The sequence below is a fragment of the Balaenoptera borealis genome, assembly GCF_965194805.1.
Source record: "Balaenoptera borealis genome assembly, chromosome: 10".
Taxonomy (NCBI): Eukaryota; Metazoa; Chordata; class Mammalia; order Artiodactyla; family Balaenopteridae; genus Balaenoptera; species Balaenoptera borealis.
In genome coordinates, this window is record NC_138874.1 from 99149655 (window position 1) to 99173855 (window position 24201).

The window sequence follows — 24201 nt, forward strand, 5'->3', positions numbered from 1 at the left end:
TATGCCTTACTATGTGAAAACACGCAAAAGGTCAGTGTATGCAAACAAAAGTCAATTTCCAAGGTAAGCAAGAAGAGAGAAAAGGTTTCCAGTGAGGGCAAACCCTTCTTTACTCTCCTTTATGACTGTTTCTGTGATACGTAAAAAGATATAACAGTCCCTCTGTATGAATCCCTATTACTCTGGCTCCAACTTGGAGTTTACATTTCATTTTCTGAAAGATATGGGAGTAAAGGGTTTTGTGTGCATGTATGTGCTTATGTGTATACCTGCATGCATACCACTGGTCCTATGTCACATGTATACCTGGGTAAGAAATAAGTCCCATGAGGGTGGGAGTTTTGGCTCTTTGCTCACTGCTATGTCCCTGCACCTAGAAGAAGCCTGACACGTGGGAGACAATGTCTTCTGATGGAATGAATTAATCCATGTGTTGAGTATGTGCTCGTGCATCTATTATCCCTGATAAATATACCCACTTCAGTGCTCATCAACCTTTTCACCCAGAACTGAGCTCTGGGTCAGGAAAGGGAGAGGGCAACCTGCAGGCCTCAGTCAGGAGAGATGGAAAACGAAGTGAGAGAAAAAAGCCTTCAGAGGGGAGGAGAGCGTGGGTGGTGGACAGGTGTCCAGGCAGAAGGTCAGGAACTAGAAGCAGCACCATTCTGGGCTGCTTCTTCCCTGTAGATTTTGTGTAGCCCCCAATGTGGGCGCTGATTCCCAGATTATTGAGTCTAGTGGTTCACAGACAGGGGTCTTGGTCCCCCAGACCTCTTTGAAGACAGAGATGGGTCTCCTCCACCTGTCTTTTGTTTGTTTTCCAAAAAGAATATCAAAGGGAAGCAGGTATTTTTCCCAGAGATAAGGCAGATAGGGTGACCTAAAATGCCAGTTTCTTCACTTTTGGCTAGAATTTTACCAGCTCGGTGCGGTCATCTGGTTCTCCCATGCTGACCCCAAACCCCATAGGTAGTGACATCCCTGTCTGTGATTAATGAACACGGGGAAGATGAATTAATGATGCTTTTCAGAAAGGGGGAAAGAGGTAGACTGTGTGCCAGTGGAACTCTCCCATCTTGGGTGGGGACACTGACACTGCAGATGGTGAGATTATTTCTCCAAAATTACACAACAGTGCAGTCGAACGGCTGGCCCCAAACTCTGGGGTCCTAATCTTGCTCCCATCCTTTTGCCATTCTTTTAGTTTTCCCTGAAAATCTTCCAAGACTCTCTTAGCCCAATACTATCCTGACATGTGTACAACACAGTTTCCAAATTTCCTTTATATATACCCTTTCAGCAAGGCAAACATTGTTCTTCACTACTGAGGCTCTGAGTGACTCACACAATCAATCAGCTCATCATCAGGAAGAAGATCCTTTGCCACCTGCATACTGCCTTTCCCTTCCATCTCCTGATGCCTAACATTTCACCATTAGAACTGTATTCCTTTAGCTTAAGGCATTGGCCATCTTTTATTTCCAAATGCCCCTGGAAATGATCATATTTGAGCTAGTGTCAGACACTGGTACCTTAATGTACCTGAATTTAGAATCTTTGTTGAATTCATTTAAAAAAATATGGAGATGTTAAAGAAAAAAGAGGCCTGAGGGACTCCCCCAACCCCTCGCCCCAGGTTACACCTTAGAATAAGAAGACATGAAAAAGTAAGCTCTGTATGATTCCCACTTTGGTCTCAGGCCACTGCTTTCATTGCCTGGTGATTTTGGAAGATTCTCCAGTAGAGGCAATTTATTACCTTGGAGACCCATCTTGTCACCAGATATGTAGAACAATAAGAACATGGGAGAAGGTGGCTGGGTTTCTGCACTTTTGGGGAAGGGAACCTCAACCATCTGGCTCAATGGGTTTCTGGCTTCTCTACAGAGGCAGCATTTTGATATTTAAACCTTAAAATGAGTGACTCAGGAATAGTTTTGCAGACAGTGTCAAATGCCTCTTTTTGCCATGCTGGAGCAAGGAAGCCATGAAGGGCCAGCACCAAGTTCTGGCCAGGCAAGGGAAGGTCATTGATCCCTTTGACCCTCCTGGCCTAAGCCTCTCTTCTGTGTCACGCTTGTGCCATGCTAGGTGCCAGGGGCTGGGGATGCTGGGGAAGAGAGGTGTGCTCCCTGCCCTCGATGAGCTCATAGTCTAATGAACCCTGTAAGTACTGGGCGTTGTATAGGAGAAGCCCAGGAGCTGGCTGAGACAGGAAGGGCCTGCCAACCTCAGAGGTCCAGGAGAAGGGCAGAGTCCAGAAGAGCAGAGATAATGCCCAGGAGCAGGTGACGTCCGGGTGAGCGCCCATGTAGGACGGAGGCTCTTTATCCTCTGCCCATGTCTACACCCGCTGGTGAGTGTGAGGTTGGGGGTGGGGGCATGGGGAGCGGTTGAAGGAGACCTGGTCAGCACTTTTAAGTGGGAGCCAGTGGGAGCAGGCAGAGTCCCACAGTTCTCCTAGTTCCTGCCGTTCTGCTTGTGCCTCATCAGTCCCTAACCCCCAACTCCTGGGCTTTCCTTGAAGCCACTTCTTTCTTCTAAAACATGAAGGCAAGATAAAGGCTCCCAAGGAGAGAAGGAGCCCCGAGCCAGCTCCTCAGATCATTATCGGACAATGCCTTTCCGAAGGGAAAGATGCCCAGGAAAAATTTGGCTAGGAAAACTCTGAGGATTAGGACTCAAGTGACAATGCAGGGGACAGAAGATCTCTTGATGGTGTTTACCAAGCCTGAGTGCAAAGACCACAGGTCAAAGACCGGAGGAGAACCTGACGGGGTTGTGCTGACAAGGTCCGAGGGAAAGCGAGATGTTGGAGGGTAGACTTAGGCAGAAAGGGCTAGTGAGGGGAGCACAGGTAAGGAGGAAGGGCAAGGCTAAGGAGCCCAGGAGAGCCAAAGTGGTCCAGGAAGGGGAAGGGCATCCCATATAAATGCAGGATGGGGAGGTCTGGGGGCAACTCATATCATAGCCTCAGTAATTAACCAGCTTGTGTACCTGAAGACATAATTACAGGCAAAACAACTCCTTTGATGTAAGAGTGTAGTGTAGTCTGGGGGAAAGGAGGGGCAAAAAGAAGAAAGAGTGATTTTGCTTTAATATGGAAACAAGACTGATGGAAAAATATTACCAAACAGGCAAACAGGCCAAATAAAGAAACAGAAGGTTGAGAAAACGAGACCAGACTGAGTGGGCACCCAAGACATCTAGGGCCCTTGGGAGCATCATGGCTGGCCTGGTCAGGCACTGCAAAAATTCACTGCTTTCCTTTCATAGAGTTCACATGTTCTTATCAGGCTGGTTGCCTTCTCATCCCCTACCTGTTCTCTGCAGAAATTCTCAGCAAGTTTCCAAAGAGACCTGTTTATTTATGGAGTCAAAGCCCCAGAGAAAGAGGTGCAGAGGGTTTGAATGGCTCCTCCTGGGAAGCAAAGGTAATCAAGAATGGAGCTGCGCTTGTAACCCAGCATCCTGGATGCCTGTCCCAGGATATAACTTCTGAAACACCACCCTTTCTGTTGGGGCCAGCTTTATTAGAGAAATCTGTTAATTGGGGGTTGGTGAGGGAGGAGGGATGCTAACATGATTTAACACTTGGTGGACTCTGAAAAAAATAAGGAAGGACCTTTGAGCTTTAGCACATTCATCGTTCCACAGACACGTTACCAAAATGAATATATGCAACTATACTGTATGTGACACTCTGGGGCACAATAGCATAGACTTTGTGAAACAAAAAGGCATTTCTCCTGCTTCCAATGTGTCTCTTGTGGTGCCATTGTCTGATACTAAGAAGTCACATAATAACAAAAAACAATGCCCCTATGATGGGGGGTGGGAAGACTTGATTTGGCACCAGCAGTGGTGTTTTCCATGGGAATGATGGCGGGGGCTGTGGCTGACTGTGGGAATAGTGCAAATCAGCACTTTTTTGTAGATTTTCTTCAAGCCATTGTTTGTTTTGGCTTTGGTCAGATCCGTGGCCCAGCTTGAAGATTCCCACTGGTCTTTCTGAAGCTTGCAGACCTATGAGAGATGAAACAGGGATAAATTAATAATGACAAAACACCCTACCTCCACCCTGGCACTCATGTGTGGGGTGTGCCTATCTTGGTGCGTGTGTATATACATACATGCAGGTCAGAATACTGCATATGTGCACATTTGGCCCATGCCTCCACTGGGGAATTAAAGAGAGACCAAGGTTTTCTCCGGGCTTAGGTGGTTCGTCATCTCACTATCATCTTTCATCTAGGGCAAGGGAGAGCAGTTTTTGCAAAATGGCATTGGAAAAAACTTGTTTGAAACTTGTTTGTACTTCCTAAAGTCCTTAGACGTTTATAGACTTTTAAGCATGAGTAACTCAGATTGTGGTTCCAATAGAACAAATAGTAATTGTTCTGATGATGGAAGTAATTTACCTCACAGCTTTTAGGAGCTTCTCCTCTACCCTAGCCAAAGGATGCAGAGATCAATCAAGACGGAAAATGAGCAGAGTATGTGTAGTATGATTATATTATGATCCCAAATGTGAATCTATTGGCTTTAAAATGCCAAATACTGATTGTTCCTGTCATATCAGCAGCAGGTTATTATAGACTACAAATACACAAGGCTTTGGTGAGGGTGTGTGTATTCTGTTTTACATAGTGAGTGTTTTTACAAAGAAATGTACTTTCATTTTTTCAAAAAGTTTCCATTTCCAGGAAAAGTCTTCCTGACAAATGTGTGTGAAGCTGACTCTAAGCAGGGTGGCTGGGTTGCACAGCTCCAGGGGCCAGCGTTCACTGTGTCTTCTAGGTAAACGGTTTCCCTGGAGGAAAACTCCAGGTGACCTCGCAAGTTGACAATATTTAGGTGGGCTTATTGCAGATATGTTTTCCAACAAAGTGCAGAAGAGTCTTGTTTCCTGCAACTTATTTCCCCCCTTAGCTGCAGGTAGGGGACTCAGGCTCTTGTCTGGGTCTATACTGGAAGCAAAAGATCTTACTATGGGCCAGGCAGTGTACTAAGTGCAGATATAATTTAATCAGCACACGAATCTTATCAGAGGTTTCGTGGATGGGGAAACTGAGGCCAAGGGCAGTTATAGGACTCGCCCAGGCACACATGCAGTCTGTATGCAGCAGAACTGGGACTTGAATCCTTCTCTATGGCACTCCCAAAGGGCCCTGACTCCCACCATCCTTCCCGGGCCTGGAGACCATCCACGGTTCCTGCAGACTCTCACTGGGTCTGCAGTAGCACTGAAACAATGTCAACTGGGGCAGGGGTCTTCAGAACCAAAAGGTGGAATTCAGCTGGGGTAGGGGTGGGAGGTTCCTGGGCTGCCACTTCTGCCTTTCTGTCAAATAAAAGAGAGCCAGGTGTGGAGGCACCCTACTGTGAGCTTTGCACAGCTGGACTATGGCTGGGAAGAGGAGTGTGGGGAGAGATGCTTACACCTCCTCCCTCTTCCTGGAAAATAACTTTGCATTCGAAGGGAGAAGGAAAGAGTGAGTAAATCTGTAACTGGGATTTGGTGGCCTGGGGATTTCATTTGGCCCCGTGAAGGCAGATGCCCATGCGTCTGTGAGTGAGTGAGTGAGTGTGCGTGCATTGGGGGAAGAGAACTTGAGGTCATATATGACGATATTTTGGATTGGGCTTTTACTTTTTAAGTCATAGCAGCTACCATTTGTTGGAAACCTACTATGTGCCAGGCATTGCTATTACTTTTATGTGAAGAAAAAAATAGCTTAGTAGTTTGTTTTTATGCCGGTGCGCTCAGAGCCTTCGAGTATTTTTTTCCATTCGTGTTTAAATCCTACGCTCTACAATGTGGTAAGATTTGGGGAGAGTCGGAGAAGTGTGCGGGGACGGGCAGGGGGCGGTCCCTGCCTCGCTTGCCTCCACCTTTTATTTTGACCGGTCCGATGGCGACCGGCTCGCACTAGGACCCAGGCGCCAGAGCGCCTCCGTCTGTCCTGTAGGTTCATTCAATCTCCCATACACACAGACCCACTGCGAGACGGACACACACTCACACTCAGACACACAACTGCACGCAGCGAGGCTCGGGAAGTCAGGTCGCCTCCTCGCCTCGGCGCCTTCTTCGCTCCAGCCAGCCAGTTCTCCCCTGGGGCCCGGAGCTCGGCCGGGCCGCGCAGCCCCAAAACAGGACGAGCTCGGCGGACCCCGGTTCCTCCATGGGCAAACGCGGACGGCCGCGCAAGGAGGCGCGCTGCGAGGGTGCGGGGCTGGCCCCCGCCGCGCCCCCGGCCGTGACCGCGCCCCAGCCCCCGGCCCAGCCAGAGGAGCTCGCGGGGGCCAAGCTCAGGTGCCCCTTCTCGGACATTTTCAACACCAGCGAGAACTCGATGGAGAAGCACATCAACACTTTTCTGCAGAACGTGCAGATTCTGCTCGAGGCCGCCAGCTACCTGGAGCAGATCGAGAAAGAAAACAAAAGTAAGTTTGGGGGCGCTGGCTCCTCCTCGGCGCCCGGCTCTTTCTTCCTCGCCCATTTGGGCGACCCCTGTCGCCTGCTTGACCCCCCTCCCCCAACACACACACATCCAGCCCTCGGCAGTAAAGCCGATGACACCGGAGAAAGGACACGCACGCACAAAGCTGCTAAAGATGTAACAAAGACGAGCGGGGGGAAGGGGGGGGCCTGTCGGTGCGTCCGTCTGTCCGTCTCCCAGAGGCTGGCAGGACCGCTGGGCCGAGGAGCGGGGGAGTGTTGTTGTTTGCTGACAACTGAGCCGAGAGCTCATCTCTTCGAGGTCGCCTTTCTTCCTTTTTTTTTTTTCCGGAGTCTTCTCGGGCAGACAAGTGTTGTTTTTCTGTCGCTCGTTCCTGGGTGGGGTGGGGATTAGAAGCCGAAAGTTGGAAACTGTAGGCAGAGCTCAGCGGTTCCAGAAAGAAAACACACAGACACACACGACAACGGTAACACCAACAACCAAACAGCCCTCCGCGGCGTGGGCTCGGGCTGGCTCGGCTCTGTTTCTCCCTCCTGTCTACTTTGCTTTTTCCTCTCCTCTCGCAGCAAGGCTGGGCTCAGGCCATCGCGTCCACGGATACAGTCCTCCTGCGCCTCTGGTGCCCTGTGGTTTCCTCACCGCCCCCCCCACCCCCCAAAGAAACAGGCCGGCAAAGCCAAGCACCGCCAGCAGCTCGCCCCGGACCCGCCGTCCTGCGCCCGGGAAACTTGGCGAGGGGGACGCAGCCAGAAGGAAACTTTGGGATCTCGCAGGAAACAATAGTTATGGAAGAAGGTGTAGGCTGTTATGTTTGGTTTTTTTATTTTCCGGGATACGGCTCCCGAGTGAGCGCGCTGGGCGAGGAAGGCAAATGCCTTCCTCGTGGATTTCTACTGTTCCCCCCCCCACCCCAGATTCAGGTGGAGAGCGATGTTTTGGGGGGGGTGCTGGGAGCCCCACCCCGGCCTGGCCTCCTTTTTGTATTTGTTTGTTTCATTTTTGCCTCTGCCAACTGGGTCCCCCCATCCTCCCCAGGCAGTCGCTCAGCACCGTTAACGGGGGCACGCGTGTGCGGCGTTTCCAGCAAGGTCCTCACAAATAATAGCTGCGAGAAGGGGGAAGGGGCCGAGGAATATAGACCGACAGAGTAGAGAAAAGCAGGCTGTTTTATCTGTCCGAACAAGTAGGAAGATCAATGAGATGAGAGAGAGAGAGGAGGAGAGAGAGAGAGAAAGAAAGAAAGGAAGAAAGAAAGAAAGAAAGAAAGAAAGAAAGAAAGAAAGAAAGAAAGAAAGGGTCCGATTGCAACGTGTCAGATCTTGCAACCTACTCCCCCCTCCCCCAAACACAACAACAACCCTCAAACACAAAAACACCTTATCTGACCGACACCCCAGGCCTTCGGGGTTAAAGTAACCGTGTGATGGCAGCGAAATCGTGCAGTAGCTTAAGGCAAAAACAAGGATTTTTGTAGCGTGGTCGGTAGTGCGTTCTTTTCTTCTCTCCTGTTTTCTCAGAGTGCCTGGGTTGCGAGAAAGGCGCATCGTCGGCCGTGTAGCTGAATGTTTGCGATTATTCACGGGGTTTTGCGGGGGGGGGGGCAGTGTGCATTCGTCAGTAGGGTAGTTTCTGAAAAGCCAGAGCTGGTGGGGAGGTGGGGGAAGACGTGGTTTTGTTTGGTGTGTTCGCTTTTGTTGGAGGGGGGAGGGGCGTGATTTCTTACGCTATCCCCCGCCCGGGTGCCCTGTTCCCCTGAGTCTGTCCCGTGGCGTCGGCTCTGGCCGGGGGTGCACCCAAAGAGGGCACCTTGGCAGTGTGTGGCAAACCTGGTTGGCCCCCTCCGCCCCCCTCTACAGAAGGGTGTACTAAACAGGCTGCTGGAGCTTCCACCGCATCCCTCGCCCTCCGCCCCTCGCACTCGCAGACAATCGGAGACCTCTGCTCCCCACCTCGCCGCCCCCACCCTCGCTCCCCCGGCCGCCTCGGCCGCCGCCACCTCCTTGTTTACCGGTGCCGGGGCTCTGGCGTGGCCACCAGTCACGTAAGCAGAGGGCCGGGCGCGCTGGGCCGGGCTGCCCCGCACCGGGCGGGCCAGCGGCAGCGGAGCCAGGCTCCTGAGACTGTGGAAGCCAAGGGGCTTCCTCCTGGTCCCTTTCCCGAGGCGTCCGCGCTGCAAGACCCCGAGAGGGGCTCGGGAACCTGGGCGCCCCAATCGAAGTCAACTTCGTGTGCGTAATCAGCCCCTCGGCCCCGCTGCCCCCCTCCTTCGGCCGGCTCCCCGCGGGAGTATTTTTAGCTCTCTTGCCTCTTTTCGCAGCCGCTGTTTGGCTCAGCATGACGTGATGCCAGCGGCCCCCAGATTTCCCCGAGAGCGGGAACTCCGCTCTAGGCTCTCGCCCCCTCCCCAACAGCTCACGCAGGCGAGGGTGACCTCCAGCAAACTATGGGGCGACCATCCGCAGGGCCCTCTATTATCTCCCCTTAAAATTGGAGCGGCCCACGGAGGCCACTTTATTTTCCCCACTCTCGCCCCACCTCCCGCCCAGTCTCGGTCTCCTGGTACGGAAAACAGCGGGCCCTACATCTGCCTCATTTTATTGGGGGTGCTTCTTCGCGCTGGCGGCGCTCGCCGTTGTTTTCTGCTCGCTGCACACAATGCCCGCGCGTCACGGCGGTCCGCGTGTGCACAGCAATAACGCGAGTCGGGGGGCGGGTCGTGCGTGCGTCGGATTCGGGCACTGAGGGTCCCTCCGCGCGCGCAGGACTTGTTTTGCTTCAGAGCCCCGCTTTCCGAAACGCTTACATCATTCGGTCGTGGGGGGAGGGAGGGGAATCTAGGCGTTCCGATAGGATTCCAGCGTTTCTCAGGTCCCTGGTTTTTGGAAGGAAGCAAGGACCCTAGCTTTTTAATTATTTTTATGATTGGGGGGGCTCAAGTTTTGTTAGTTGGGCAAGGTCTTTTTGTTTGTTTCCTTGTTTTCTTAGGTCACTACTGCAAAGGGCATTACTGGCCGGCTCAGGTGCACAACCTCCCCGCTTTCATTTCAGCCAGTTCTCCTGTAATCACTTGATCTCAGTTTCTCCGCCTCCTCCTCTTCCCCCTCCCAGCTAGAGACACATGGTTTCCACATGGAGACAAACTTCTTTCCTCTGACTGGACTTGACCTAGCAGCGTCCCTCAGCCAATCGGCAGCTTCAGCTTCCTCTGACGTCACGAGTTGCTGAGGCCAGAGACTGGGGGGTGGAGCCAGGAGGCAAGCCAGAAAATCACGGGGAGCTCTAGTGTGGCCAGCTGGTACAATCCCTTCTTAAAGGGACGCTCTTCACCCGGGTGTTGAGCCTCAATTCTCCATTTCGGGTTCTGTGAGACATCCTCGAAACGCACCGATAGGCCCTGGTCACGAGTTTACACGTTCCTCTTTTACCGTTTGCAAAGTATTTACTTGGCAGGAGCTTGCCTTATTTTCCGTTGTCACCAGAACTGCTTTTCATGGCTTCTTTGAGGTTTCCGTACTAGCAGAGCTGAGTGTACACAGTACTGAATTATTCTCAGTATATATAATGAGTTTTCTTGGGGTGTTCAAATTAAGTCACTCAGTATTGACTGCTCTGTGCAAGGCAAGGATTGCTTAGGATATGCTGGTACATTCTCCCAAAGTTCCAACTGATGTGAATCCCTGAGAATCTCAAATTATAGGCCTCCAGAAATATTAATCATGGATACTGTGACCCTGTTATCACAAATTCAGAAATTATACATAAATAACCTGTGATATATCACCCATATCCATTTGGGGTCCAGTGGAGGGATAGCAATTTAGGACTGACTGATTAGTGGAAAAAATATGTACTTCCTGTTTTAGAAAAGGTTAAAAATGAAAGGGAATAAGAAAGAAATTCACAAAAGGGTGTTCTGTGCATAAAAGTTGTTCAGCAGGCAAGTGGAAGTTACTATAACCCGTAAGGTCTACAGGACAGAAATGGGCTTCCCAGTCTGTAGGGAAGGTGGCTTTGGGGCAATGCTTAAGATAGAAAAGCATGATTAAATGGGAGTAGAAGCCATGGGTGGTTCTCTGGAGTGTATTACCTGGGTTTGAGGGTGAGGTGCTTTCCTAAGGGCATGGACAGGCCCAAGAGCAGCCTCTTCCCTCTGATAGAGTAAGCTGCTGCTGTGTGGTGTCATTTGGCCCTACCCTGCCTTCCTGACTTAATCTCTGCTCCCGTCCAGCAGGTCCACCAGCAAGCAGGCTTTACAGTCATGCCTCTGTGCTTCACTTAGACTCTTCTCTCTGTCTAAAATGCCCTCATTCTCTTACTCCCCTGGGGTTATCTGTGTCTTACCTACCCTTCAAGGCCTAGGTCAGTTCCCACCTCCTCCAGGAAACCTCCCCTGGATATTCCTTAAGTCAGGGTTGTTGAGAGAACAAAAGCTTTACAGTCACCCAGAGCAGGGCCCAAATTCCCCCTTCACTGCTTACTGTCTGTGTGACCTTGGGCACAAGTTACCTAACCTTTCTGAGGTTTCATTTCTTTTTTGTAAAACAAGGATAACAATAGCATCGGCCTCCTGCCATTGCTGAACAACTAACTGAGGTGCTCCTTTTAAAGTACCTGGAATATAGTAGGTGCTCAATAAATAGTCACTTCTTTGAGCCTTGATAATCAGCAATTCTCTACTTGCTTGCTGTGCATTAGCTTTATCCTCACAGGGAGAAGATTAGCATCTTAAGGGAAAAGATCACTTACAGTATTTCAGTATATGTCACCATTGCATAACACTGGGCATACGGTAGACAGTATACAGCCTTTGATTGGTTGGATTTGTCATTTACTGGCTATGGCACAGTGATCAGGTTTGAAGGCCAGGGGACACATGACAGACTTTCTGAAGACTTGGAGAAGAATTAGAAATACTGATCTCTTCCAAGAAGGGAGGATGTCTCCCATTATCAATGCAGAATGCCCTTGGGCTGTAAAGACCAGGGCTTATAAGGAGATGGTAGGTCAGGCCTAGAGAGCTGAAACTACATCAGCTGTGACCCTACAGACGGATCAGTTATTGGTTTAGAGAGCAGGAAACCAGTGCAACTTATGCTAAAATTGAGGGCTTTGGTGGCAACTAATGTTCACCTAGGTCACATTTCTGTACAGAAGGCATCTTACGATTCATTCATTCATTCATTCCACAAATATGTATTGAGCATGTACTATGTGCAATTGCTTTTTTTTCTGAAAACTCCATGGATTGATTTATGATGGGAGTGGAGTGATGTACTTGTTTTTGGTGGAGTTATGTAAAGAGCATTATTAAATCAGGCTTCTGTTTCCTCTGCATCCTAAATTATGTTCCTCAGATTCAACTTTTTTTCCAGTTTTAAATATTATCTCTGCCCATAGGTGAATGCCAGAAATAGACTTTTGAGGATACTGTTGTGGCTTTCAGAGTCCCAGAGCTCCCAGGGACTGAGTAACCTGTGGAGGGGACCCAGGAAAAGCATCCGGACCATGGGAAGTTAGAGAAGCTGAATTGAGCCATTTCTGGTTTGGGATGTGGTGGGGGTGGGGGGAAGCTCTATCAGATCCAAGGCAAAACAACAGCTGCTCACCTACCTGCCCTCTCTGACCAAAACACTCTCCCACTGATGCACCTAGAAATGGGGGTTTTCATCTGAGGATGGCTGGCAGAAGCCTGGGGGTAGAACGGAAGGAAATGAAGAGGGTGCCAGCATGCGGTGGCAGCAGCAACTAATTGCATTGTATAATGTCAACACTGGCAACTATTTATCGAGCACTGACTATACTTGGTAAAGAATGGGGCTAAACATGCGTTATCTCCTCCAATCTTCACAACAACCCCACGGCATATGCACTTCTATTACCCCCATTTTACAGAGGGGGTAACCAAGGAACAGGGAGCTGAGTAACTTGCCCAAAGGTCACGGGGTTAATAATGGCAGAGCTGAGTTTTGAACCTAGGCCTCTGATTCGACTGAGCCTACAGTTTTAACCATATATACGTGTATGCATTTTCCAGCCAAGGAATGAAGTCCAGAGAGGTGAAATGACTGGCTCAAGGTCGCCCAATAATCTGAAGCAGAGCGGGTGTTTGTAACACCCTGTTGATTGTCCAGGGTCTTCCTGCACACACTCTGCTTAGAAAAGGTTTAGAAGTGAAGCTGGAGACAGAAGAGCCAACCAGAGAGATTGTTTTTGTTTTTCAGAGTTGTTCAACTCTGCTGGCCCTAACTCAAGTTTAGGCTCCTAGGAAACACTACCCACCTCCTACTGCCTTTCCCAAGTCTGTCCTCTGGACATATTAGAGGACTTGGGGCTGTTGCTATGGTACTAGGGCCAACAGCAGGTTCACCAAAAGCTGGGTCTTTTGCCTTTTAAAAAAAGCCTGGCCCTGCAGAAATGAATTGGCCACAAAGATTTGCATCAGTCATTGTGGCTTGTTCTGTTTTAGATGCCCCTGCCTCCCTACCCCACCCCCTCTTCCCTACCACCACCACTTTCTATAAATACAGTTGGATAAATATTGATTTAAACTGGGTTTCTGGAGGAGAAGCCCATGGTTGCCCTGGCCTGGTCTTCACTTAGATACCACCAGTATGCCAGGCCTGACACACCTAACCCCCGATAGCACTGGCTTCCAAATGACCCGTTTTGGGGAGGTGACTTGTGGTTTTGTGGCTTTTGAGTTAAAAAAAGAGAGAGAAAGAAAAAGAAGTATAAAAATCAATAACCCAGCAAAAAATGGGAATCTTCCTGCAGAATGAATAAAGGCATTTTCAGCAGGAAGAAACGGGGGAAGGTTTATGGTAGCCTGGCCTTCTGAACCAGTTCTCTGCCCTTTCCCATTCCGCCTTCCACTCCCTTTTGGGTTTTGCTTTTAAAGGAGGCAGGTGGTAAGATGGAGCATCAGGGCCAGAAGGAGCCCCAGAGGTCACAGAGCAGCCATCATCCTCACTATACAGACAGGGAGGCCGAGGCCCAGAGAGGGCCAGTGGCTTACCCAAGATGACACAGGAGAGGCAGAACCAGGTCCTTCTGGGCTGTGTTCCCTCCCGCCTGACGTGAGAATGGGTCCCAGGCAGAGCCCCAAACCGGGCTTTTGTTTTATAAGTCAGGTGCTCATAAAGTCAGCAATTCTCAACCCTGGTTTACTGATCCCAGGGTGTGTCCGGTTATTGCAAAGGTCATTGCAACATTCTCAATAGTCTCTCAAAATTGAGCTAATTTGAATTCACCATTTAGAAGAAATATTTCCTTTTACATTTAGGGTGGGGGGAGTGGGTGGAGCCGGAAGGCGATGACAGTGACAGGATGGCTACCCAGCCTTAACTGAGGAGGAGGAATTCAAGTCTTCCTGGAGGGGCCTCCTTCTGGGGGTGGAGGGTGGAGCTCTGGCTGACACTGGAGAGAAGCTTCAATTCCGCAGGGAGAGACACCTGCTCTCTGGCTCTTCTGCTAAACTAAAGGGAAGTAATTTTCTCGATACTGTTGTCCCTGAGTGGCCTGGCTGGAGGTCTTAAAGCTGTCAGCAGCTGACTTGATCTCTCCGGCCAAAACGAATGGGCGTTTGCCACTATCCTCCGCAGCTGGAGGTTCCTTCTTTGCTTCCTCATCTTGGCAGAATGCTGTACAGGGCCCCTTGCTTGTGAAATATTTTGAAAGTTCAGGTGACCCTTGTTTTGAGCAATACATCTCCAGGAAATATATGTAAATAGGATCTCTTTTTTAAAAATTTAGGTTAGAGAACCTTTCTTTAAAAGGCCCCTGTGGCAAATAATTTTATAAAATGTGGAATTATATTGCATGCCAGGAATTCTCCCTAAATGTGTTCTGTGAGTTTGTTCATTCATCCATCCATCAAACTGGTACTTAAGGGGTACACACTGCTTTATGTCAGGCTCTGTGCTAGGACCTGGAAGTACAGTTTCCTGCCATCATGGAGTTATACTCTATTGCAGTGCCAGATTTTAGAAATTCAGTTGTCTTAAAGTAAACCCCAACAGTGTGGGACTGCATCTGACTTGGGCTTTGTGTCTTTGGTTCTAGCCATCATTACAGATAGAACAAAAATTTATGCCGGGCTTCCAAAATAAGGAATAGTCCCTCCCCTCCCTGCATGCACCCTGCCACCCCCCAGCCTGGTGTTTAAAATCCTTTGTGTTTTGTGTTTATCCTTGTAATATTTACAGATCTGACTCTTTTTTTTTTTTTTTTTTTAAGCTGCCTGAGCTTAGGAAATCAAGTACTGTGTAAGCAACCTTGTAAATAAGCACATTCCACTCCTAGTTCTTTACAGACTAGGGCACTCTGCACTTGGAGGATTGTCCATAGCAGTGCTCCTACCAAGCCTGCTCTCCCATACAACATGCCCTTGGCCTCATACCTCTAATATCCAACTCCAGTGTCTGCTAAGGAAATTTAAACACAGCAAAATTAGAAAGATAAACACAGTGTCCTGAGGGAGAGAAAGATTGGGAAGTTTAAAGCTAATAAAAGGGGATTTGGATTACCTGCTATTAGAGATATTTTACCCTGTGTCTTTATTGCCATTAGCAAGGATACTTGAATAAAGATGATTCGGGACTGTTTTAATACTGTTGTATTAAAATGGAGGGCGTGCCCAGGGCTGCTCTCTTTTTGGCCATGGGTGGCGAGTGTAAGCGCATGTGGCCTTTGTTTTTATTTCTACAGGGGCCCAGAACTTCATTATGATGTCCCTGTGTTATCTCCCTCTTACCTCCACTACACCTGACCATCTCTACCATATTTCTTGACTCCCAAGACTCTGAGTACCTTGCATGCAACTTTCTTTCCTTTTTTCCACCAGCTGTAAAATTTCTAACACCTGTGAGGAGCCAAGCACTGTGCTTGTTGCTTCCAAAGTGCAGTATGTGTGGTCTCCAGTTCTAGTTCTATATTCCAGTGCAAGTGACAGAGAAATAGAGAACAGTAAATAATACTTGCCTGTCTCCTGCGAGTCTGATAGCCTGTCCCCAAGGAGGCTGCTGACAAATACAATGTTGTCTCTGTTTTCCAAAGAAATAGTGATAATGGTGCCCTTTTACTGAGCAGTTACTACGTGCCAGCACAATGCTAAGTGCTTTATATTAAATCCTAACAATCATCCAACAGGAGGGTGCTATCATTATCCTCATTTTATAGATGAGGAAAGCCTTAGCCTTAGCAAGGCTAACTAACTTTCCCAAGGCCACCTGCTAACAAAGAGTGGAGCTGAGACTCAAAACCAGGTTTTTCTTTCTTCCTAGGAGACTTCAGAACTCTGAGAGAAGTGTCAGAGAGCAAGAGGCAAGAAATGGAATCTGGAATGTTTGAGGTTCAGGCTGAGGGTCCCCTTGGGAATGCCTCCCTGGAGCGACTTCCTTTACTTCCCACTCATCCTAGGGCAGAGAGAGGGCAGCCAAAACCTTCCGGGACTCTTTAGGCATTGACACTGAAGCCAGATAGGGCCCTTTTTTCTGGAAGGCAATGGTCTAGGGTGTTGCCACTTGCTCTTGCAGTACCACCTTGCCCAGCACCCCCTGGGGAACTCACCCAACCAGTAGGGCTCCTGACACTCTGGGTGCTACAATGTCAAGGGTGTGAATCCACACCCTGTCAGGCTCTACCAGGTTTCCAGAAGGCACTTGAGCTTGTAGGGCAACTGGTCTGGCCCGTGCTTGGCAAGTGTGAGCTGCACAGTTGAGCTTTAGGCCCTGGCTGCCACCTTGCCAGTGTGGGCCAGCTGGTTCCGGTCAAACGGCGTAGGTCCAACCTCTTCCTCTCCTCCATCGAGATCTAGGAAACAAGAGTGATCTTAGATATAACTGGGTTCATGTCATTTATTTGGTTAAAGCCCTTCAATAGTTTCCTTCCTATCTCACTTAGAATAAAATCCATCTTCCCTGCATGGCCGTCACCCTTACTGTTTAACGTGAGTGTGGTCTGAAGATGGGTAGCCCTGGTGTCTCCTGGGACCTTGTCAGAAATGGGACTCCCAGGTCCCACCCCAGAGCTGCTGAATCCAAATCTCCATTTTAGCATGATTCCCAGGTGATCTGTGTGCTCATTAAAGCTTGAGAAGCTGGCCTAGACAGTCCTTGTGATTGCCCTAATCCCTCTACCCACCTAAAGCTACCCCCCCATCTCATTTATTATTTATCCCTTATCCTACTTATCACAGTTTACAATGATTTTACTTGCTTATCATCTGTCTATCAGGCTAGAATACAAGCACCTTGAGGACAAAGACCACAAGCAGTTTTTGGTTTTTGTTTTTTGTTTTAATAAATTTATTTATTTATTTATTTATTTATTTTTAGCTGTGTTGGGTCTTCGTTTCTGTGCGAGGGCTTTCTCTAGTTGGGTGAGCGGGGGCCACTCTTCATTGCGGTGCGCGGGGGCCACTCTTCATTGCGGTGCGCGGGCCTCTCACTATCGCGGCCTCTCTTGTTGCGGAGCACAGGTTCCAGACGCACAGGCTCAGTAGTTGTGGCTCACAGGCCTAGTTGCTCCGCGGCATGTGGGCTCTTCCCAGACCAGGGCTCGAACCCGTGTCCCCTTCACTGGCAGGCAGATTCTCAACCACTGCGCCGCCAGGGAAGCCCCACAAGCAGTTTTGTTCATTGTTCTCTTTAGCATCTAGGTTAGTGCCCAGCATGTAATTGAGGATTAAGAAAGATTCGTTGAACAAATGATGAGTTCTCTGCCTTTAACCTTCTGACCTAGTGTTTATCAACAAGGGAGCTATTGATGAGACGGTTCTTCTTGAGCAGGATTTAAAATCCTTGGTTCGTACTCACTAAATGCCAGTAGAACTCCCCAGTCATGGTGACACTCAAGAAAGACACTCCTACACATTTCTGAAGCCTTCTAGGCGGATGGTATTACACCTGGGTGAGACCATTGCCCTAACCAATTTTGTCTGACCTTGTCTGACGGAACATACCCTGACGTATGCTGTGGGGTCTAAGAGTTGGGAAATCTAGGTTTGAATCCGTTTGCTACCTATGTGACCTTGGGCAAATCACTTAACCTTTTGGGGCTTCATCTGGGAAACAGGAATCTCAGAGGTGTGTAGAGGATTAAATGAACTGACTATACAAGTGGCACCATGCACATTGTTGGCTCTCATTATGTAGCAGCTAGTAGGCAAGTGGAGGCATATGTTCTAGGATCTCTGGAGAATCCCAGAATCCTAGAATCAGAATGCCGGAAATAGAAGTGAAGGTGAGATCACAGACATCTTTGGCCAGGCAAAGGCCTGGTGTTTTATTCTAAATAGTGCACCTGAAGCTGAGAACTCAGCCACGAGGCAGCAGGGCCGGGTGTGTGATTTAGTGTCCAGGGCCTGGCTGGCCCTAAGAGTGACCTCCACAAGTTTCTGCCGCTTGGAAGGGAGTGGTGATGCCAAGGGGTGGTGAGGCAGGGCAACTGTAGGCAGGCTCCTGGCAGGGGAGGGAGGGTTACCCAGGGCTGTGTCAAGAATGTGGGGCATCCTCTTAGCAGCAGGGGAAGGCCTCTGGTAATATATTTTTTTAAGGCTTTAAAATCAAGTTGCATTTAACTTTGAAAGAATAGGTCATTGCATCCAAAACCTGATAAGTGCAACAAAAAATTACAGTACATTCTTGCTTTTGAATAGAGATGCAAACATTCTAAACAAAATATTAACCCATGGAATGAGCAGTTTTAAAGAACAACATACAATGGCTGACCAGGATATATGCCAGAGATGGCTGAAAGTCACAAAATCTATCAGTATAAATGATTATAACCACAAATTAAAGGAGAATAATACATGGCTACAGCAACACATGATGAAATGTCATTTGAAAAAAAGTATTCGGGAGGCATTCCTAATGAAGGAAGCTACTTCCATACAACAAAGATCATTTACCTGTGCTGGTCTTTTAATTAAAGTGATGTAGCGAGGTTGGGCCCATGGCTTGTGGTCATCACCAGCAGAGGAGTTGATTCTTCCCTTTCCTTAGGGAAGAATGAACCTTGAACAGAAGATGAAACAGGAAACGCTTTGGATCCCTTTGGAATGTAACTTGATCTAGATATTTAAAGGAGAGGGTCTCCATAAATTTAAAAGACCAGAAAATGTATTCCACTTTATTTATCTATTTTTTATTTATTTTATTTTATTTTTTATAACTTTATTTATTTGTTTGTTTTTGTTTTTTGGCTGTGTTGGGTCTTCGTTGCTGTGCGCGGGCTTTCCCTAGTTGCGGCTAGTGGGGGATACTCTTTGTTGCAGTGTGCAGGATTCTCATTGTCGTGGCTTCTCTTGTTGCAGAGCATGGGCTCTAGGCGCGCGGGCTTCAGTAGTTGTGGCACATGGACTTAGTTGCTCCACGGCATGTGGGATCTTCCCGGGCCAGGGATCGAACCCGTGTTCCCTGCATTGGCAGGCGGATTCTTAACCACTGCGCCACCAGGGAAACCCCATATTTACCTATTTATTTTTAAAACCACAAATCAACTAGAAAAAGAATTATGGAGATGGGTAAAGAGCACAGGATGAGAGTCTGTAAGACTGAGTCCTAACCCTTGCTCCATCAGTTTAATAGATAACTGTGTGACCTTGGTAAGTTACCATACCTCTCTGAGCCTCAGTATTTTCATCTGAAAAATGGAGGCTGGATTGAGGAATAAGCTTAATGATACAAACTTCTACGAAACAAACCATGAAATGTTATTCGGGGGAACATTCACTTGGCATGCCCCTAGCAAGATCCTCCTGCATACCTTATCAGTTGCACCCCCAAGTGGGGTGCTCCGGGGTAAGCAAGAGTCTTGCACGTGCATATTAATTGAGTCCTGCAATGCAGATTTCTTCTTGGATCCAAGTTAATGCAAAAAAGAAGGAAGAGGACGTTCGAAAGATTAACACATCCATTACAATCACCGAAACAGGCTGCTGTTATAAGGGCCATTTAATAAAATGTAAGAAGCCCTTTTCTAAGAGGCAAGAGATAAGCCAGGATGGAAGTCAAGTGCAGCTGTTTGAGCTTCTGCCAGTGGCCTGATCTCACCAGAAAACCAAAGTTAAAAAACAACAAACTTCCAGATTCAGCGATCTCAGATTAACACTGCCTCCCCCTGCTGTTTCCTCCACCCTCATGTCCTTTCTTTCCCTTTATCCCCAGCTCAGGCACCTGGGTCGTGGTGCTTTTCCGTGTGGTTGGGATGTCAGCCGGCAGCCCTGGCGACTGGAGCCCTGGGAGGCGGCAGCTACCTCTCGGGTTTAGCATTACGTCATCCCTTCTAGACCCAAATTTATCTCGGCTGCACACAGACCCGCAGCTCTGAGCCGCTGCTGACTCGAGGAGAGCTTACGCATGAAGTTAGGCAAGGCTGACTCACTGGGCAGAAGAAAAGGTTTTCTGCTGCTCCTCACGTTTCTGGGCTCCGAGGAGAGAGGCGAGGAGGAGGCTGCGGTTGTCATTTTGGGGTGGGCAATGGGAAGATGTATAACTGTTAACGGTTCTTACTTAGGAGCTCAGGACTTACCTCCCCTGTTCCCAACCTTGATTATTTGAAGATCCCCACCCTTGAAGATAACTGCGGAAAACAGTGCCCTGCACAGTATACACTTTGCAGTTTCAGGGAAGTTCTCTTAAGCGCCAGGTGTCACTAAGACAGTGACTTCGGACTTGAACCTTAACCTCGTGGCCCCTTCCCCTCTATTCGTCTTTCCTGTCTGCAGAAACGATGTAACGCAGACCAGCCTTCTCCATTGTTCATGGATCTGCAGTAAATCATTTGAAAATTTACATTGAGTAAACGGTGCAGGGAGAGGACCCCTAGGAATGGAGAGCTTTGCCGTGTTCTTCCAGAAGGCAGACTGTCCCCATCCAGGCTGTTTGTTACAGGGCTGGGGGACTCTGGAGGACTTTTTCCGTCTTCAAAAGAGACTCCCCTGAGTGAGATACTTTAGGGAGAGGACAGAAGAACCAGAAACTATGGGTAAGATTCCAGATTCTTTTGTCATAGACTTTGGAAGCCTTGCTTTTCCTCAGTTTCCCCATTTGTAGTGCAGATTGGATTCATCTGCAAAAGAAAGGCCATGGCTGCCTCTGGGCTTCCCCAGGCTGGGCTGGTGCTGAGGGATGGTTTGTGGGTAGCATCACTCTCCCAAGGCTAGAGCCCCAGGCTTTGTGCTGTAGGAGGCCCTTGTGGCCAATGTCCACACAAGAACTCTGGGAGTCAGCCGGAGCCGGTCATTTGCTGTTAGAAGAGGCTGGATATTTCTGTACAGAAACCGGTTCTTAACACTGCCCACCATCACCATCACCTTTTCTCTTCTTCAACATATGCAGGTGGCCTTTTGGTGATTCTCGCACTACTTTCCATCTCCTCATCTCCCTCTTGGCCATGGCTTTAAAAGAAGGGTTGGTTAATTCATCTGGAGGTCAACTGTGAAAGGCCAGGCATGTGCTCCAAGCATCCTGCTTTCTCTTAATAGCCCGCTAGGGCTTATGATGTATGGATTTAAACCCATCTTGAACACATGTGTATTTTCAGTTTGTACTTTTTTCCTTGATTGCATGTCGCATGGTTTACCTCCCATTGGGTAGACTTTTATTTGTTATAAAGCTACCTCTTTTAAGTTCCTGGGGTAGCCCTTAGCAATTTGTGATCTGAAGTGGTAGAAACTTTCAACTTTATTAGAAACTTTCAACCTTATTTTTATTTCTACCCTCAACTTACAGATGTTCTGAGTGAACAGGTATTTTCTTTTAAATAATTCCATTCTTCCCCATCCAACATGTCCCTTGTTGAATGTGGAGGGTGGTTGTTACCAACACCCAATGGGAAAGCCCAGATCTGAAGTGACCTAGCCAACAGCTGAAAAAGTACAGTTCCTGTTTCAAAGCTTTTACCAAAAAAAATCTCCTGTGGCTTGTGAACATCTCTCATTTTGGGTCTCCCTGCATTTGATGGAACATCTATTTGGTTCTTAAATGTGGTGCCAAGTGTAATATTTAATAAGGCTGGTAGAATTTTGCAGATTTTGACCTCATTGGAAATCTTGTTCACTTTGGAAAAAAAAAGGAGGGAGAGCATATTAAAATGCAGCATGAAGCCCATGACATTTTTGAGAGTAACGTTTTCATTCTGAGATGGTTATTTTCTGCAGTAGCCACTGGAATGACCACAGGAAGTTCTCCCCTCACCAAGAGCTTCCTGTTATTCTGGATGTCCACCAGGAGGTTAAAATAATCAGGGTGGGGAAAAGTTATGGATGTTTACGCAATTCCCAGCTTGCTCCTAGAGCTTTCAACAGTTATGACCCTCTTGCCTTTCTTCGCCCTAGACCAGAGCTTCTCAGTCAGGGGTGATTTTCTGCCCCAAGAGACATTTGGCAATGTCTGGAGACATTTTTGGTAGTCACACCTGAGTTGGTGGTGTGCTACTGGCATCTAGTGGGTAGAGGCCAGGGATGCTGCTGAATATCCCACAATGCACAGGTCTCTACCCCCACCCCCAGTTAGGAATTATTCGCCCAAAATATCAATAATGCTGAGGTGGAGAAACTCTGGTCTAGACTTTGAGGACTTGGAAAGACGGTGGTGGTTAGGGCAGCCATTGGCAGTCTTTTAATGTGGTCCTGCTCTCTTTAGCCTCTGCTTTCAGTTCCTTCTCTGTGGAGGAGAGCGTGAGAGGAAATGATCATCATAGCTTCCATTTATTGAGTGCCATGTACTAAGTGCTGGGATTATTTAATCTTCACAATTAGCCCTACTGACTACACACTCCTTGAGAGCAAGGCCCATCTCTGTTTCTCTCATTACTGTACACATTATGTCTAGTACAGTGCCTGACACATGGCAGGCCCTCAATGTTTGGATAAATGGAGTAATTATACCTGATATAGATGTGAGGAAAATGAGGCCTGAAGAGTCCACACAACTAGTGTTAAGTAGCAGAGTCAGAATTTGAACTGAGCCTCATGTGACTCCAGCACCAAACCACTGAATTATATCCCTCACTTGCAGCACCAGAGAGGTTTTCTAGTCTCTAAAATCTCGAGGTTTTCTAGCCTTTTCCCCTCCTGAGGGAGGTGAAAGGAGTTTTAAAAAATAAGATTAAAAAAAAACACAAAACACTACCTCTCTGTGAAAACTGAGGTGGAAGAAGGGCCTTATGGGAGTCCTCTCTGGCTCTGAGAGGATCACCCCTTGTTCCTGAACAGGGATTTTTGGCTTTTCAAGTATTTATTCTGCACATGGGGCAACCAAGGCACACAAGTTACAGGAGAAAGTAGTAGTAGATAGAAAACTGGAGCGTGGCACTGCGGATCAAGCATGCTTCAGCTCCTAGGCGCCCGCCGGAAGTCATTGAGAAAAGGGCTCCCCGGGAGTAGACTCACAGTTCGCTCAAATCCTTCCCTCCGCGAAGCAAAGCCCAGAGAGCTTCTTAGTCTTTGCATCTGGGAGGTAGAAGTCGAGCGGGACTACATCTCCCGGCGGCCATTGCGGAATTTGGCAAGGCGCAGGCGCATTGAAGCGGCGTGCATACTACGACTCCCGGCGTGCAGTGGGCGGGGCGGGACTACATTTCCCAGGAGGCAGAGGAAGGGGCGGGAGGGGGCGGGCCGCGGCACTGCTCCCGCCCCTCCCCCGTGCTCCCGCGGAGAGGTAAACAAACCCCGCGCTGGCTGTCTGCTGAGGCGCGGGGGCGGCGGAGCGGTGGGGAGGGCGCGGAACCGCGGCGGGGCTGGCCCGCCCGCCGCCGCACATGTCCCGGGGCGGTGCCGGATTGTAGCCGCATGAGGCGCCTCCTGTCGGCCAGGGAAGGGAGCGCGGAGAGGCCCCTGTCGCCGCCCGCGGTGCCCATGGAGCAGGTGCGGATGATCAACGTGCAGCGCCTGCTGGAGGCGGCCGAGTTTTTGGAGCGCCGCGACCGAGGTAACGGCTGGACGCCGCCGCCTCCTCCACCGCTTGAGCCCGCGCACTCCAGCTCCGCGCAAGGAGTGCGGTGCGGCGGGTGAGGGGTGCGTGTGTGAGGAGGGTGCGTGTGTGAGGAGGGGGTGCGTGTGTGAGGAGGGGGTGCGTGTGTGAGGAGGGGTGAGTGTGTGAGGAGGGGTGTGTGTGTGTGAGGAGGGGGTGCGTGAGGAGAGTGCGTGTGTGAGGAGGGGTGAGTGTGTGAGGAGGGGTGTGTGTGTGTGAGGAGGGGGTGCGTGTGTGAGGAGGGTGCGTGTGTGAGGAGGGGTTGCGTGTGTGAGGGGGGGTGCGTGTGTGAGGGGGGTGCGTGTGAGGGGGGTGCGTGTGTGAGGAGGGTGCGAGTGTGAGGAGGGGTGTGTGAGGAGGGGGTGCGTGTGTGAGGAGGGGTGAGTGTGAGGAGGGGGTGCGTGTGTGAGGAGGGGTGAGTGTGTGAGGGGGGTGCGTGTGTGAGGAGGGTGCGAGTGTGAGGAGGGATGAGTGTGTGAGGAGGGGGTGCGTGTGTAAGGAGGGTGCGAGTGTGAGGAGGGGTGAGTGTGTGAGGAGGGGTGAGTGTGTGAGGAGGGGTGAGTGTGTGAGGAGGGGGTGCGTGTGTGAGGAGGGGTGAGTGTGTGAGGAGGGGGAGTGTGTGTGTGGGTGCATGTGTGAGGAGGGGTGAGTGTGTGAGGAGGGGGTGCGTGTGTGAGGAGGGGTGTGTGTGTGAGGAGGGGTGTATGTGTGAAGAGGGGTGAGTGTGTGAGGAGGGGGTGCGTGTGTGAGGAGGGGTG

At 49.3% G+C, this 24201-nt stretch overlaps 2 protein-coding genes and 1 long non-coding RNA gene across 6 annotated transcripts in view; 1 reads left to right on the plus strand and 2 right to left on the minus strand.

The window, feature by feature from the left end:
- Window positions 1-3512: 3512 nt before the first annotated feature.
- On the minus strand, window positions 3513-6109 carry LOC309636210. The gene is made up of 2 exons (XR_014249305.1): window positions 6027-6109; window positions 3513-4026 (listed from the first exon to the last, which is right to left on the minus strand). It is a non-coding gene; the product is annotated as an uncharacterized lncRNA (long non-coding RNA).
- The window catches only part of MXI1 (MAX interactor 1, dimerization protein), an 87426-nt gene continuing 68839 nt past the window's right edge, over window positions 5615-24201 (plus strand). Inside the window, exon 1 of one of the 3 annotated variants that reach the window (XM_082408469.1) lies at window positions 5615-6450. In XM_082408469.1, coding sequence (XP_082264595.1) covers window positions 6189-6450 — 262 coding nt within the window. In that variant the 5' untranslated portion in view covers window positions 5615-6188. The other 2 variants (XM_082408470.1, XM_082408471.1) reach the window with 2 other exon arrangements.
- Window positions 6333-22986, minus strand: LOC309636176 (uncharacterized protein). Of its 2 annotated transcripts, none has more exons than XM_082408496.1 (5): window positions 18379-22986; window positions 8476-16277; window positions 7844-7989; window positions 6605-6840; window positions 6333-6422 (listed from the first exon to the last, which is right to left on the minus strand). In XM_082408496.1, the coding sequence occupies exons 2-4, from the start codon at window positions 8801-8803 to the stop codon at window positions 6616-6618; spliced, it is 699 nt and encodes a 232-aa protein (XP_082264622.1). In that variant the 5' UTR covers window positions 8804-16277; window positions 18379-22986; the 3' UTR covers window positions 6333-6422; window positions 6605-6615. The 2 variants fall into 2 exon arrangements, with proteins under 2 accessions (XP_082264622.1, XP_082264623.1); XM_082408497.1 differs by having other exon boundaries at window positions 6339-6422; window positions 6609-6840; window positions 18379-22964.